The sequence below is a fragment of the Melozone crissalis genome, unplaced genomic scaffold, assembly GCF_028551555.1.
Source record: "Melozone crissalis strain CALT ecotype California unplaced genomic scaffold, PUWL_Pcris_2 ptg000018l_1, whole genome shotgun sequence".
Lineage (NCBI taxonomy): Eukaryota > Metazoa > Chordata > Aves > Passeriformes > Passerellidae > Melozone > Melozone crissalis.
Genome location: NW_026535796.1, coordinates 1,977,047 through 1,992,339, shown reverse-complemented (window position 1 = coordinate 1,992,339; position 15,293 = coordinate 1,977,047). Strand labels below are relative to the sequence as shown.

At 47.4% G+C, this 15,293-nt stretch overlaps 1 protein-coding gene across 1 annotated transcript; it reads left to right on the top strand.

Annotated features, from left to right (window-relative positions):
- Positions 1-4,262: 4,262 nt before the first annotated feature.
- LOC128936203 (acyl-CoA (8-3)-desaturase-like) lies at positions 4,263-13,370 on the top strand. The gene is made up of 12 exons (XM_054274949.1): positions 4,263-4,503; positions 6,463-6,573; positions 6,848-7,045; positions 7,810-7,911; positions 8,043-8,171; positions 9,299-9,359; positions 9,470-9,546; positions 10,023-10,120; positions 10,430-10,526; positions 10,731-10,810; positions 11,193-11,318; positions 11,521-13,370. Exons 1-12 carry the CDS (start codon positions 4,306-4,308, stop codon positions 11,570-11,572), a joined length of 1,329 nt encoding a protein of 442 aa, XP_054130924.1. The 5' UTR covers positions 4,263-4,305; the 3' UTR covers positions 11,573-13,370.
- Positions 13,371-15,293: the final 1,923 nt, after the last annotated feature.

Here is a 15,293-nt window from a genome sequence, read left to right as displayed (position 1 = left end):
AGAAAGGACCCTAGGTTTTCTTTGTCTTTCACAAGAGGGAAAGGCTGAGAAGCTCTGAACATAAAAATAAATAATAAATTGAATAATAAATTCTAACACAGTGGGAAACAGCTGGACAGGGAATGGGGGGCTGGAGCGTGAGGTGAGGGAACCCAATGATTAGGTGGGAATGCTGTAGCAGTCCATGCATTTAAAACAAACAGCTACCAAAGATTTCCTTGATATTTTTTTACTCTGACATATTCCACTTTTTCTCTAGTCCTGGGAGAGTGGCTGAGAGCTGAGGAACTTTGAGAGGGAAACAACCAACAAAGGAACAGAAATCCCCATTGTGTGGGATCCATGGCTGGCAGGGATTCCACATTCTGCAGTGGATCTCGGGCTACCCGTGGGTTTATCAGGGTCAGGGCACAAACTGCCAGGGGAGCAGGGGAGGGAATCACACTCAGACAGCAGCAGACACTGGAATTCCAGCAGGGCAGGAATAAGCAGATAAATGCTCTGTTCTGATGCTGCTTTGTAAATGATTTCTAGTGAAAGTCCTGCTGGTATTCCCATGTTATCATGGGATCCTTGTCATTTTTTCCTTACTCAGGTTTTGCTTTCAAAAGTGTAGAATTCTAAACAATCACCACCTCACTCCCTCAGTTGCTAATCTGAATTTATGACTCCTGAAGGACAAAAAATAAGCTTATTTTTATCTCCTCTTTTACACAGAGTAATTCCTGGATGCTTCTCCTTCCTCACAATCTCAGTCTTTTTTGCATCTAAATAGTCACTTTTGCATTTATCAGTCAGATGAGTTATTAGAGCAAAGCACTGAGCAAATATTCAATGAAGTTACACTTTTTGTATGGAAAATCAAGACTTTATTGTGGGTATTAAGTGTTTGCAATCCTAACAAAGAGTTCTGGGTACAACACCAACTCATTTAGGCCAACCTATTCCAGTATTCCAGCTCATTCCCAATAATACAGCAAGAATAAAGGCAATATTTCCAGTTCTCCTCTTCTGCTGGTGTTACACAGATGCTTGCAGTGGATCCTAAGCCTGGTGTAGGAATGGTGTTACAGGCAGCTGTCAAGCTCTTCCCTGGTAGTAACACAGTGACTAAATTAGTGGTTTCCTGCTGCATTTGCTTCATCAACGTGGCTGTTTTAATTGCACTGATGACAGAAGTTTGTAAATCATGCCACCACAATTCCCCTGTGCCTGGAATCTTCAGCTTTTCTTAGCCTGAATCAAAGCCAAGAACTGAGTCTACTTTTAGGCTCTGCCCTTTTAAACTGTTTTTCGGCATTTGTTGTTTTCCTTTTATTTTTTTTTCTCCCTGTGGTTTCAGACCTCACCATCCATCATTGTAACTCATTTTCTCCAAAAGGAGAAAAGAGAGACTGCAATCCTTTCAACTCATCTCCCTCTTTCCCTGATTACTGGTTCGGTCACCAGATGCTCAAATATTTAGTGATCCCTCACCACCCAGGTCACTTGGGTATTTTAAAGCATGTTCCAGTCAAGTCATGGTAGTGAAATAAGGAATTTTAGTATGTTTTCTCCAAATTGTGGTGATTCCCAGTCACCAGATTTGCAGGCTGATCAGAGGAGTGAACCAAAGAGCATCTCTTCCCTCCCTTTGGATTTTTGGTGGTTCATGGTAGTGGGTTTGGTTCATGGTGGTGGTTTTGGCAGTCTGGGGAGCTGGGTCACAGCATGATGCTGGCAGCAGGTACAGAGGTGGAAGCAGTGAAGGTAAAACAAGGAGTCAGGGCACTGAAGGACTCATTTTACCTGGTGAATTGTGTTCCAGCAGGGATTGATGCCAGGAATCCCAGCTGGATGCAGGGTGCTGGTGAGTCTATGACAGCAGCTGGTTTTTCCCTGGCAGTTTTCATGACAAAGGTCCCGTTCTTGTCGCTGAGACACCCATTGAGATCCTGAGTGGGGCAGGGCAGGGCAAACAAACACTGCTGGCAACTGGCAGGACACAGAAACCTCCCCTGCTTAGGACTGGTGATTCCAGGAGCTTCCAAGGCTTGTCTTGAATCATCTGCTGAGGGAAAACTATCACAGCCAGGGATTTCATGTCAGAAGGAGCTTGGAAGAAAATTCCAAGGGCTGCGGTATAATTTGTGTTAATAAGGCATTAACAGCCCTTATAGCTGCTGAAACCAGAGGAAGCACATGAAGGGAACAAGAGTGGATTTTATCAAGTTTAGTGGTGCTTTTTGCCTGTTAAGATCCCTCAAAGCAAGTATTCAAAGGTTTAACTCATGTTGGAAGATGGAATTTATTTGCTTTTAACAAATATAGGAAAAAGAAAACTGATCTCTGCATGTCGCCTGTATTCATGATAAAAGATCATAAATATCAATTAAATTTAGGATAAATATCGTGTTGTGCAATTGATGATAGGGAAAAAGATAATTTGAAATAATTACTGCACTGTTCTGAATATAATTATATTTTAAAAGATACTAAACATCCATTAATGTTTATTAATATGAATTGCTGAAGGGATGGGAATAAAAACATTTCATCCAGTGTTTTGCAGGCACAGAATTCCAAGATGTGATGTAGCCATCAGGTGATGCAGCCTGGTGGCTCGTTGTTTCTATGGTTACCTTCAACTGGAATTGCTGTAACTAGGTCAGATTGGAAGGTGTGAATAGAAACAAAGAAATCTGGGATCAATAACGAGAGTTCAGGGAGAAGGCTGCTGCTATGGAAAGGGAGATTAGTGTGGGGAGAGGAATTTTAATTTGTAACTCATATGGATGAGGTCCCACACAGAGGGATTGGTCTGTTTTAGCATCATTCACTCTTCCAGCATTATTCTGCTGTCTGAAGAATCATCTGCAGGGTTTTGATGTGATTTACCTGTGGCAACACCTTCCCTCCCTCTGGCTGCATATCCAGGCATGAGCAGCCAAAAGGAGCCTCAGGACAGGAAAGGCTGAGGCAGCTGGAAGGGAGAACAGATGGAAGAGAGGGAAGGATCTTCTGGAAAGGGGAAGCAAAATCAAGGGTAGGGAAGACATGTCACAGTCAGCACAGAAATAAGGAGGAACAGGTTGTAAAAGTGGTTCAAAAGAAGGAACTTGAGTGTGAGGAAGGGAAACTCCCTGTGATGCCTTGAGTTTTAGCTTTCATATGTTCCAGATTCTGCACTGCATTAGTATATAACTCTGAACTTCACATAAAGTGTTAGCAAGTTGTCTTCACAGTTTAGTTAGACGAAACAATCCTTTTCCAGCCCCAGACCCAAGGACACCATTGCAGCTTTGAGCCCAGTGTAAACAGTGGATTGAGGAGAGCAAACTGGGAGGATGGGGCTTTATAACGAGAAGCTGTAATTGAACAATTAACCCCAATATGTAAATAGACCAAAACTTATACAAGTGTGAAAACTCATGATCCCTTCATCTTAGGTCCATCTTGGGTAGAGACATGGCCAGGTTCTTGTTGTGCCCAAGGTGTATCCTTTGAAGGCCTTTTAATAAATACCTACTTTATTCCTTTAACTCCGTCTGGCCTCTGCTCCAGGTAGCCTCTCTAGGCATCACCTGGAAGGGCAGTGGGGACAGGTGGGGATCAGTCTCTCCCCCAGGTAACAAGTGACAGGACAAGAGGAAACAGCCTCAAGGTGTGCTGGGGAGGTTTAAGTTGGATATGAAAGAGAATTGTTGTCAAGCCCTGGAACAGACTGTTGGGGCAGTGGTGGAATCAGCTGTGGGGAGTTAAAATCTGCATGTATGTGGCATTTGGAAATGTGTTTCAGGATGAGGAGCAAAGGCTATAAACTGAAACTCCAGAAATTTCACCTCAACGTGAGGAAGAACTTCTTGACATTGAGGATGGCAGGGTCCCGTGGAGCAGGTGGCACAGGATCCAGGTGGGTTTGGAGGCTCCAGAGAGGGGGACTCCACATCCTTCCTGCGGTCCCTGCGCAGCCTGTCCCAGTGCCCTGCCATCCTTGGCAGGGTCAGGTTGAACTGAATGATGCCCAGAGCTCCCTTCCAACCCGAACGCTCCTGTGGTTCAGTGACTGATGGGCTGGGCAGTGCTGGGGGACTCGCTGCTCTCCGAAATGGCTCCGGGAGCCATCCCAGTCCGGTCACGCCGGGTTCCCTCCCGTCCCGGCGCCACCCCCGAGGGCCCCGGCATCCCGGCCGCCCCTCTCGGCCCCGGGGGCGGGCGCACGGCGGGCGCAGCCCAGTGGGCGGGGGGGAATGGCGTGGGCGTGGGGGCTCCGCGGAGGCGGAGCCGGGCCGAGCCGAGCCGAGCCCGGGCGAGCCGATCCCGGCCATGGAGGGCTCGGAGCCCGTGCGGGGGGAGATGCGGCGCTTCACCTGGGAGGAGATCGGGCAGCGGAACGGGCGGGGGCCGGCGCCGCAGGAGCGCTGGCTGGTGATCGACAGGAAGGTGTACGACATCAGCCGCTTCTGCCGGAGACACCCGGGCGGCTCCCGGGTCATCAGCCACTACGCCGGGCAGGACGCCACGGTGAGCGGCCGGCTGCGGCCCCGGCAGGGAGGGCTGCGGGAGGGATGAGCGCGGAGCGGGATCCCTGGGGCTGGGAGCGGAATCCCTGGAGCTGTGAGCAGGGTCCCGGGGGCTGGGAGCAGGCACGGAGCCCATGTCGCACGGCCGGACCCTCGGCTGTGGCACACACGGTACGCGGGGAGCGGTGTGCGAGGGGACACACAGCGCACGCTCCGCCGGGAATTGTTTGGGATTGTTGTTACGAGGAAGCGCTGCTGGAGGAATGACTGAAAAGCCGCAGCCGGGAATAAAAAATAACCCAATCCCCTCGGTAATTTTTGCACGCAGAGCAGTATCGGGTGCTGCCACCCGTGTGGCACACGCGGTGACAGAGTTGTTGTTTGCCTTCGCCCTCCTCAACTTCCCGAACCCGAGAGATGGCACTAGAGCAGAATATCACTGAAAGTCGTATTTCAGTCACGAAAAAGGAATGAATCACTCGTGTCTGAGTGCCAGCGGCTGTTGCAGAGTGGAGTAAATGCTGCTGGAGTAGGGTGGCTTTGCCAGCGGTGTTTCCTTCCTTTGTCTGCCTGTTCCTTTTCCACGAATCTCTCCAAATGCGCGTGTTTGGACCCAAGGGTGGATATGGGGTGGGAATCCACCTCTAGGATGGTGTTGATGGACTGTGTTTCGGCCAGGCTGGAACTTGAGGTCTCCACGTGAAGATCCCATGGTAGGAATATCATTTTGAGCCAAAAATAACAATTGAATTTGCAACATTTGGGAGGGCAGAGTGCACATGTGCGCTTTCAAAGCCCTGCCACTGGCACAGGTTGCCCAGACAAGTGGTGGAGCCCCATCCCTGGAAGCGTTCCAGGCCGGGCTGGGTGGAGCTTGGAGCAACCTGCAAGGTGTCCGTGGATGGGACGAATGAGATGAGTTTTGAGGGGCCTTTCTCACCCGAACATTCTGAGTTTCTGTGAGCAGAAAAGGGTCAGCCCATGGAGTGAGCAGGGCTGCACGGTGGGATTGCAGCCAGCTGCATTCTTTAGGTGATGGTGATGATATCAGTGCCACCGCCGGCTGCAGCTGAACTGCTGACCGCTCAGAAACCCCTGCCAAGTTTTATTTCCCCGTGGTTTTGTCCCTGGGGATCAAAAGAACAGGACTCCACAAAACCAGGAAAAAATGGGAAGTGAAGGAAGAACTCCTCTGATTTCTAGAAGGTGCAGTCAGCCGTCCCCTAACCCCAGCTGGGATTGCACTCCAGGTTTTACAGCCTGCAAGTAAAGGATTGGTCTAAATGTGTGGTACCATCCTCCCCTGCTCTGCCCACATACTCCTCCCCATTTCCCCCCTCTTTTCTAATGAGAAAATGCAAATGTTGGTTCCCCTCTCTTTTTCCCTTCTTTATTCAGTGACCCTGAGCAGGGAGGATGCTACAGCTGACCTAGAGCTGGCAATACAAGCCTGATTTTTAACCCCTTTCCTGACCAGAGATCTTTTAAAAGCACATTTTATTTTAAAAGCTCACAATGATGGCCTAGTAATTATAGTGATAAACAATGAATGGTGCAGGAATCTTACAAAGTGATGCCCAGCAAGCAAATATTGTCCCAGAAAATTAAAAAAATCCACATCCTTAGGTTGAGGGAGATTGTAAAAATATGCTAATTTGGGCATCAGGAGGGAAATGTCAAAAAGGAGGTGAATGGGAGATCAGGAATTAGATGCCAGAGTGCCTTGTGTGCTTACAGGATTTGTAATTTAAATATAGGGACAGAATCTGTAGTGATAACAGCCACTAGTGGTTTTTTTCACCTGGTTGCCATGGAAATTGACACCACATTTCAATAATAAAAGTAACTGGTTTCCCCAACAGGAATCTTTTGACTGGTCCAGCATATCATGGAATAGATTTGTTTTGCTGCCACCTGAATGATGGTTTTTCTTCTTCCTGTTCCTCTGTCTGCATTTCAGGATCCTTTCATTGCTTTCCATCTTGACAAGGCACTGGTAAGGAAGTACATGAACCCTCTCCTGATTGGGGAACTGGCACCAGATCAGCCCAGCTTTGAGCCCAGCAAGAACGTGAGTGTCATAAAAACTTGGTTTGGGCTTGAAATTGTGCTGTTTAACTTTTCTGACTGGCAGGCAGAACTCCCTGTACATAAGGTCACAGGATCTCCTGGAATCACTGTTGGCTGAAGGTTCATTTCGAATCATTATTTGTAGTTTTAGCAAATATTTGTCTCCAGGTGACCCTCAGCTTTCCCCCTTTTCATCCCTGAGAGGGAAAACTATGCTGCTATTGATGTTCCTGAGGTGTTTTCTGACCAGTGCATGCTTTTGTGTCTCCCCACAGAAAAAGCTGGTGGAGGATTTCCGTGAGCTCCGTGCCACCGTGGAGAGGATGGGGCTTCTCCAGCCCAACCACATCTTTTTCATCCTCTATCTCTGCCACATCTTGATGCTGGATGTTGCAGCCTGGCTCATCATCTGGTATTTTGGAGCATCCTTGGTGCCTTTCCTCTGCTCTGCTGTGCTTCTGGGCACTGTCCAGGTGAGCAACTACACAAAATAAACCCCAAAAAGCCCAAATTTGGGACTTGGGGGCTTGTTGCCATAAGGAGGGGACACATCTTATCATCATGGACTTCCTCAAATCCTGCTTCCCTCTGGATTCCACCAGAAGGCAAAACTACACATACTGCTGTGGCAGAGCAGGCTTTGCCTCGCTTTTTCCTCCCCGAATTCCATCAAAGCCTTCCTTATTCCAGCCTTGCCCACACGATGAAAGCCGTGCCCCGCTCCTGAGCTCCACGGTGCCAGAACTCCGAGGCAGTGTGCAGGGGCCAAGCCACTGTGTTCCCATGGGAACTTGCAGGGAGTTAGAGGAGAGGGCAGAGCAGCTCTCAAAGCCCCAGCTATTCCTGCCGTGGCCAGTGATCCCCTTGGAATTACAAGTACTTGGAGGAGGCAGCAGCAAGCTGCTCCTTAAAGGAGACTTTGTTGCCGATTTCAGAGCAGTTTTGTGAGGGAATAAATGCTGGTTCTCAGCTCTGTGGCTGGTTTTTTTCCCATGACTTTTTTCCCCTTCCTCATGGAAACAACTGTCCAGGACTAAAAGTCATTAGGCAGAGTCTGGAGTGCACTGGTGTGTAGTGAAAAAGGAGAGTTGGGATTGGGCCCTGGCAGTGGAAGTGCTTTTGCTATCCAGGGATACGCTGTGAGGAGCGTGGGAGAGGGAGAAGAAAGCCCTTTTCAGACACAGATCCTCCTGGCAGTTCTTTTTCCCCAGCAGCACTGTTGCATTCTTCATTCCAGGCCCAGGCTGGCTGGCTGCAGCATGATTTTGGACACCTGTCAGTGTTCAGCAAGTCCAGGTGGAACCACTGGGTGCACAAGTTCGTCATCGGCCACCTCAAGGTGAGCGCTGGCTGTGGGCAGGGGCTGCCAGAGCCCTGCTCTGCCGCCAGAACCAATCCCAGGGTAAGGAGAGAACCGAGGGCAGAAGATTCACCTTCTGTAGGGCACTTTCTCCTCATCCATTCCCACAGGGAGCCCCGGCCAGCTGGTGGAATCACCTTCACTTCCAGCACCACGCCAAGCCCAACTGCTTCCGGAAGGATCCCGATGTCAACATGCACCCCTTGTTTTTTGCTCTGGGGAAAACCCTCTCTGTGGAGGTGAGACCTGAGGGAAGCTGGGAAGTGACAGCAGTGGGATTCAAATTTAAGAAACTGCAGAGAGAGCTTGGACACTAATTAGTATGATTTTATATGGGGTGCTACTTTGCCTTCCACTAGTCCCTAATATTCCTCAGTAATATTACAGCAATTCTGAGACCTTCGTATTCTTAAAGCTTCACTCAAAGTTATTTTTGCGGTGTTGGAAGATAAGAATGAAATATTTGCCACAATTACAAGTTCCTATTTCCCTTGATGGGAGAATTTCAGTTTTATGAAGATCAGAACTACAAGTTTTTCTCTTTTGCCAAGATCAGTGTGACTAATTGTAGTGATCTGGAGATCAGATGGGAAGCAGCAGATGACAAGCCAGGGCTGTCTGGAACTTTTACAATTCCTGATCAAAGAAGCTATTTCAGTGGTCTCAGCCTGGCAGTGGGTGTCACAGTGGTTCCCATCTGCAGTCCAGTTCTGTTTCTGGTACAGCTCTGCAGTTAAATGAGTGGCTTCAGCATTTGCTGTCCTTAAAAAAAAAGATATGTAAATTCATAATGTCACTTAAAATGCTCTGATTTGTATTGAAATTAAGGGATGGGCTATTGGGAATTAATTTGAGCATGTACAGGTATATCATAGCATTCCTTAAGGAAGCCAGTGGCTTGATCTGTTATGTTTGTACAGCAAACATTGAAAAATGAGCAGCCTCAGAGGGAAGATAATCTGTTCACCCTCATTCTTGTGGACACAGTTTCATGCCTGGATGCTCACTTCTCTGTTTTCCAGAGTAATTGCAAGGAGATGGGAGTTCCACACACTGCCATCCTCATTAACAGTATCATAACAGTACCATAGCCTGGGGTTCTTTAGTTCTGAAGCTCTGCTTTGTCAGCAAACTGTTTGTGTGGGTTTCTATTTCAGTATTTTAGGCAGCTTGTGCCCTCTGTAGGGGCAGAGCATCCTGTGCAGGTTGCTGTGTGTGTGCAAGGCATTGCCCAGCCCCTTCTGCAGGGTAAAAACTCTTCCAGGGGATGGTGGATGCTGGCTTGGTTGGATAGAGCATCTCCTGGAAGTTTAGGAGTGTGTGCACAGGTGTCTTCATGGCCTGAGTAATTTGTGTATTTTAACAGCTTGGTGTGCAAAAGAAGAAATTCATGCCTTACAACCACCAGCACAAGTACTTCTTCATCAGTGAGTAACCTCCCCCTGTGCAGTTCCATGGCCAGCAGTCACTCTGCCCCTTGTTTTCCCATTCCATCCCATCCTGCTGGGATAATTCATGGCTCTGTTTGTCCCTGCAGTCGGTCCCCCAGCGCTGGTGCCCCTTTATTTCCAGTGGTACATCTTCTACTTCGCCGTGCAGCGGAAGCAGTGGGTGGTGAGTCAGCTACATGGGGGCCAGGGGGGCTTCTCCTGGGTTTAGGGATTAATTCCAGTGCCAGATTTACTGGGAGGTGTGTGTGTGCAGCAAAGGATGTGGGTATAGATTTGGGAATGGTGTTTGCCAAAGGGGGCTCTTCCACAGCTTTTCTTTGTGAAAGATCCTCTGGGGAATAAAAGATGTTCTCTGGTGTTCTGGGTTTAGGGTTTCTCACTGCTTGGTTCCTCTTTAGATCCAGGGGAAAATGTGGTGCTTTAGAGCATGTCCTGTCTGGTGTTGGCCCTCTGCTGGGCTCATGGAACCAGGATAATTCCTGAGCACAGGGAATGGTGTCAGGTTACTTTGTGATGAGTCTGGGGAGGAAAAATTGATCAGTAGAAGATGTTATGGGAGATTTTAAAGGGAATGATGGTAAATTCAGAAGTCAGAAATTCTTCCTTCTAATGAAGTTTTGCCTGTCCCCTGTACTACAGGACCTGGCCTGGATGCTGTCCTTCTACATCCGATTCTACCTCACCTACTTGCCCTTCCTGGGTGTGAAGGGTACCCTGGGACTCCACCTGCTAGTCAGGTATCATCCAACTGGCAATTCCAACGTTTTCTCTGCCCAGTTTGTATCAATCCTTCGTGTCAGCTTCTCTCCAGGCCCCTGGTTATTTTTCTCATCACTCCCTGTTCTTCTCTGTCCTGATCCTTTCGGTGGGACAGGGGTGATTTCTTGTCAGGCTGCAGGAGGTGGAAGGTGTGTGTAGATCTGATGTGTTTGTGTTTCTGGTGTTTATTTTGTCAGGCAGCAACCAGCTGGTGTGTGCACAAGTGTTTTGTACTGACTTGTCACATCATGGGTGTGTGATCTGTGATGGTTTTTTGTTTTTGACAGGTTTATAGAAAGCAACTGGTTTGTCTGGGTCACACAAATGAATCACATCCCCATGCACATTGATTATGATAAGAATGTGGACTGGTTCTCAACCCAGGTGAGACCTTATTTATGGAGATATATGACAGTTCTGGGTGTGTAAAATCCATCTATCTCAGCCTGGCCAGCTTGTGTTGGCTGGAAATAACTCCTGAAGCTGTTGTGTCCAGCCAGAATTCCTGTGGGGATGAAAAATCTGTGTTTGAGACGGGGCATTGCTGAAATAATACTTAAAACAGGACTTCTGTTTTTTTTCTTTCAGCTCCAGGCAACCTGCAATGTTCATCAGTCCTTCTTCAATGACTGGTTCAGTGGCCACCTGAACTTCCAGATCGAGCACCAGTGAGTGGAAACAGGGCTTGGGAATAGTTCCAAGGAGTGCTAGATACACCAGGGCTGAAGAGCCTCCAAGGTCCCTCTATCAGCTGAGACAGGAACAAAGGATAATGGGGGTTCATTTTGTGCTCTTTGTGTGGGGGCAGAACAGGAGCTCCAAAATTAAAATTTCTGGAGCACCAGCACCACTTCAGATCTAAGCTGCATGGCACAGGGGGGAGAATTCCCAGCACAGGCACTGAAGGGACACGAGAGGGACATTGCAGAGCACCCCTGGCTTTGGCACAAGGGGAGCTGGGGGCACTTCCAGAATTAAACCCAGCAGTGGGGCCAGGATTCCATGTGGTGGTGAGGGATGCCATTCAATCAGCACCTCCTTTTCCCGCAGCCTTTTCCCTACAATGCCACGGCACAACTACTGGAAGGTGGCCCCTCTGGTGAAGTCCCTGTGTGCCAAGCATGGCATTGAGTACCAGTGCAAGCCTCTGCTCACAGCCTTTGCAGACATCGTGCAGTGAGTATTGACCCGCCGTGCTCCCAAGGCAGGGGCTCTCAGTGCTGTGGAGTGAAAAGGGGAGGGAACAGACAGGGAGGGACAGCTCTACAGGGCCCTTCTGACCCAAATCACTGCATGATCTCCTTTGCTTCTCTGTAGAATTCTCCCCATGAGACTCTGGTTGGAACGTGGGTTCATTCCCTTGTTTCTGTCTTGGCAGCTCTTTGAAAGATTCAGGAGAGCTCTGGCTCGATGCTTATCTACATAAGTAAGCAGCAGTGGATCCCTGCAGAGGAATTCCTCAGCCTTGCTGCCTCCTGTGGTGGTCACCCTGAAGATCCTGTACTGAGGAGAGCTGGCTAAGCCAGATTTGGGGCGGTGGTGCTGCTTAATTCCATGGATGAATGTAATTAATATGATTTTTCCTTTTTTTGGTTGGTTTTCTTTTTTTGTTGTTTTTTTTTTTTTTTTTTAATATGTGCTCTTAATTTTTTTCTTATGCTTCTTTCATTCCTCTTCTCTGGTGCTGAGTGCTGGGGAAAAGCTGGATGGAGGAGGTTGTGTCCCACCAAGCTGGGTGCAGCTTTGGGACTGGGAACAGATTCCTTTCCATCTGCTGATCCTTCATTTACTGAGTATATAGGAAGGAAGCTTCTTATCTAACATAGGCTTTTTGGGGTGGCTCTCACTGTGAGTGTAGTGAGAAAGTTGGGACAGTGTGAAATCAAGGAATGTGGGAATTAGGGAAATGTGGAAGCTCTAGGGAATGGGGTATGTTCAGTATTTTCAAATCCCTGTTTGTAATAGGGAGCTCCCAGACCAATTTGTACATATGTGGGTGGAGTGGGGAGGTGCAGGCAGCAGCTCTCTAGGAACAGGATCTAGTTAGAGCCCTAATTGAGGTAGGGAAACAGGAAAGTGGAAGTTGTTCCATGGGCCATGTTCTGTGGGAATGCTGCCTTCCACATCTCTGGAAGCCTCTGGGTTATTTGGCCACTGGTGACATTCCAGGGGGATCTGCAAGGGGTTTCCTCCGTGCCAGACTTTGGAGTGTTGTAAAGCCATTACTGAGTCGGAAGAGAGAGAAACCTGTCCTATCCACACCCAGGATCCCTACAGGAGTGACAGAGGAAGCATTCCAGACCAGGCTGGACAAGGCTTGGAGCAGCCTGGCTTAGTGGAATACAATAAACCATGGCAAGGGGTGGAATGAGCTGAGGTTTAAGGTCCCTTCCAACCCAAACCATTCTGCAGTGATTCTGTGTGAAGGGTGATCATAATCACTCTTGATTTGTGCCTGAAGCTTTGGGCTTTTTTGGACCTCTGGGTGATTTGTTAAAAGGAGAGAATTCCTGCCTCCTGGCCCATGGAGAGTGAGATATTCCTGCCTGAGCAGCAGACAAATCTAAGGAAGTTAGAAAGGTGGTGGGGGTCAGATTGCTGTTTAAAAGTGTTTAACTTTCCATTCAGCTGCATATCCACAGGCACTCCTCAGCCAAAGCATTGCTGGTCTCCCTCTCTTGGATGATGTGCCTTCCAAACACATCCCAATCCTGTGGGATTTACTGAATATCTTATTGCCTTTCCTGGGGCCTTTTAGTTTACTGCCCCAACGTTACAGATGCCAAGCCAGGATGTAGCACCTGCCACATCACTGAGGAAGATGCTCCATCACCCTGGTCCCCCAGGGACTGGTGGATTGGAATCCAGGAGGGATGGGTTGATGTTGAGGAATTTTTTTCCCAATCAACATCCAAAAGGAGGATGAGGTGTTGACAGAATGGAGGAAATAGATCTTCTCAGGCCAAGAGTGTTGTTAAGCACAGGATAGAATTGTAATGGGAATAATAATACTGTCATACCTGTATAATATATATAATATTGTTATTGTTATAATAATATATTGTTATATAATAACAATACATCATGCAATCAAATACTTGTTGATTAAGACCATAAGGAAAGTGGACCTTAGTTATTGTTTTACCTTGGTTTTTTCCTGCTCCATTTCTTTCCCTCATATTACAACTGTGGATGGAGGAAAGTCTATTAATAAAATTCCTTATCTTACCAATGTGTGCTGTCATCAGAGTAAAATACATCTGTGCAAGAGTCTTCACTCTGTAAAAGGTGGAACAAATGGCTGTCCACAGCTACAGAGAGAGAACTGTCATAAACCTCTTTCTCCAGAATGTGCTTCTCCTGTGTTTTCCCTGCTACAATAAAGAGGGAACATTCACCATACAATAAACCAAATGCCTGGATAACCAGGAAAAATAACACAGATGAGCAGATTCACAATCCTGAAGAGTAAGAGTGAAAGGGGACCTGACTCAACATAACCAGGTATGAATGTGCTGAGTTTCCTGGAAGTTATCCAGGCTCGAGAAGAGTTCTCCAGAGAGTTTTCCAGGCTGAGGAAATACACTGAATTACACGACCTTGGAAGAACACCAGCCCCAACTTTGCCATCTAGTGGAAACCTTTTGGCCTTAAAAATGGAACCTGAACATTGTGGAATAGCCACAGGGTGGCACTCAGACACCAGAAGGGGAGGAGGACATCTCAGAGGATCAGAAGGGAAGGATCAGATCATGAAAGAGACTTGGCAAGGGCATAGAGTGACAGAACAAGGGGGAATGGCTTCAAACTGAAAGAAGTTTAGGTGGGGTAGTGGGAAGGAATTCTTCCCTGTGTGGGTGGTGAGGCCCCAGTACAGGTTGCCAAGGGAAGCTGTGGCTGTCCCTGGATCCCTGGAAGTGTCCAAGGCTGGGTTGGACTGTGCTTGGAGGAACCTGAGATAGTGGGAGGTGTCCCTGCTCATGGCAGGGAGAAGAGGATATTGTTCCTGAAGATGTCAGAAGTTCATAAGGCTTTGAAGATTGTCCAGTTAAGTGGAATATCATTGGACAAAGAGGTGGCTCCAACCTGGGATAAATGGCTTTTTCCATTTATGTTCCTCCATCAGGGAGGAACATCTTCAGCAATGGAGCAACTGGAATTGCAAAAATGTCAGGGTGATGTTCATACAGTTAAGGGTGATGGGGCAACTGAAAGTTGCTGTAGTTTTCCCCTTGCCAACACCCACCCATTTGAACTTGTTAATGGTGTGGATTTGCAGTCCTTGCCCAACTTGAGGATGGGTTTGCATCCATTATCCCAAATTCCTGAAGAGGGAAATGGTTTTCTTTATGGAATTTTCCCCACCTTTAGAAAAGTAGGGGAAATCAAGCTGATTGTAGATCCCACAGGATGGATGATGAACACAGCTGAGTCTCTCATAAACAAGAGGATTTGCTGCTTCCCAAGGTTCTTTTACAAGGAATATAAAGAGATTTCCTAACAGGTCAGGTGTAGAGGACAAGTGCAGTAATGCAACACTGCTCATGGGTGGGAAAGGAAGAGGATTACACTGGAAGAGATTTTGCTGGGATTTGCATCTCCTGCAGGGACTGGCATTAAATGTTCAGAAAATGGGGAGGAATTTCCACCAAGAATAGTTTTGAAACAGCAACAGGTAATGATACACCCATGACAGCTTATATGAAATGCTGGTTATGATGGTACCCCTTAGGCAAAATTTCCAAAGGTCTGATTGATCCATAGCAATCTCCCTTGGCCTTGCTCCCAAGAACTAGCCCGGCTTTTTGATTTTTGCAGCTCATCATTTAGGCTCTTGCCAGTCTGGTGATTTTTTTGGTGAGAGGATAAAGCTCAGCATTCCCTGAGCCCAATAAAAGAAGAGGCAGTGACCTGATCATAAAATGAGAAGTTTTAGAGCAGAGAATACTTCAATCTGTCAGTAAGAAAGAAATATTCAGCAGCATGATTTGAAGTGTGGATCAATACCAGTTCAAGATACAGTGTAAGTGCAAATTCTAAGTACCAAGGTTAATTAGTCCAATTAGCAGGAGCAGTGCTAGATTGTCCTCTAAGGCTAATATAAAAATTCAAAAATAACTCAATTTTATGAGTGATAATTCCTTGTATAAT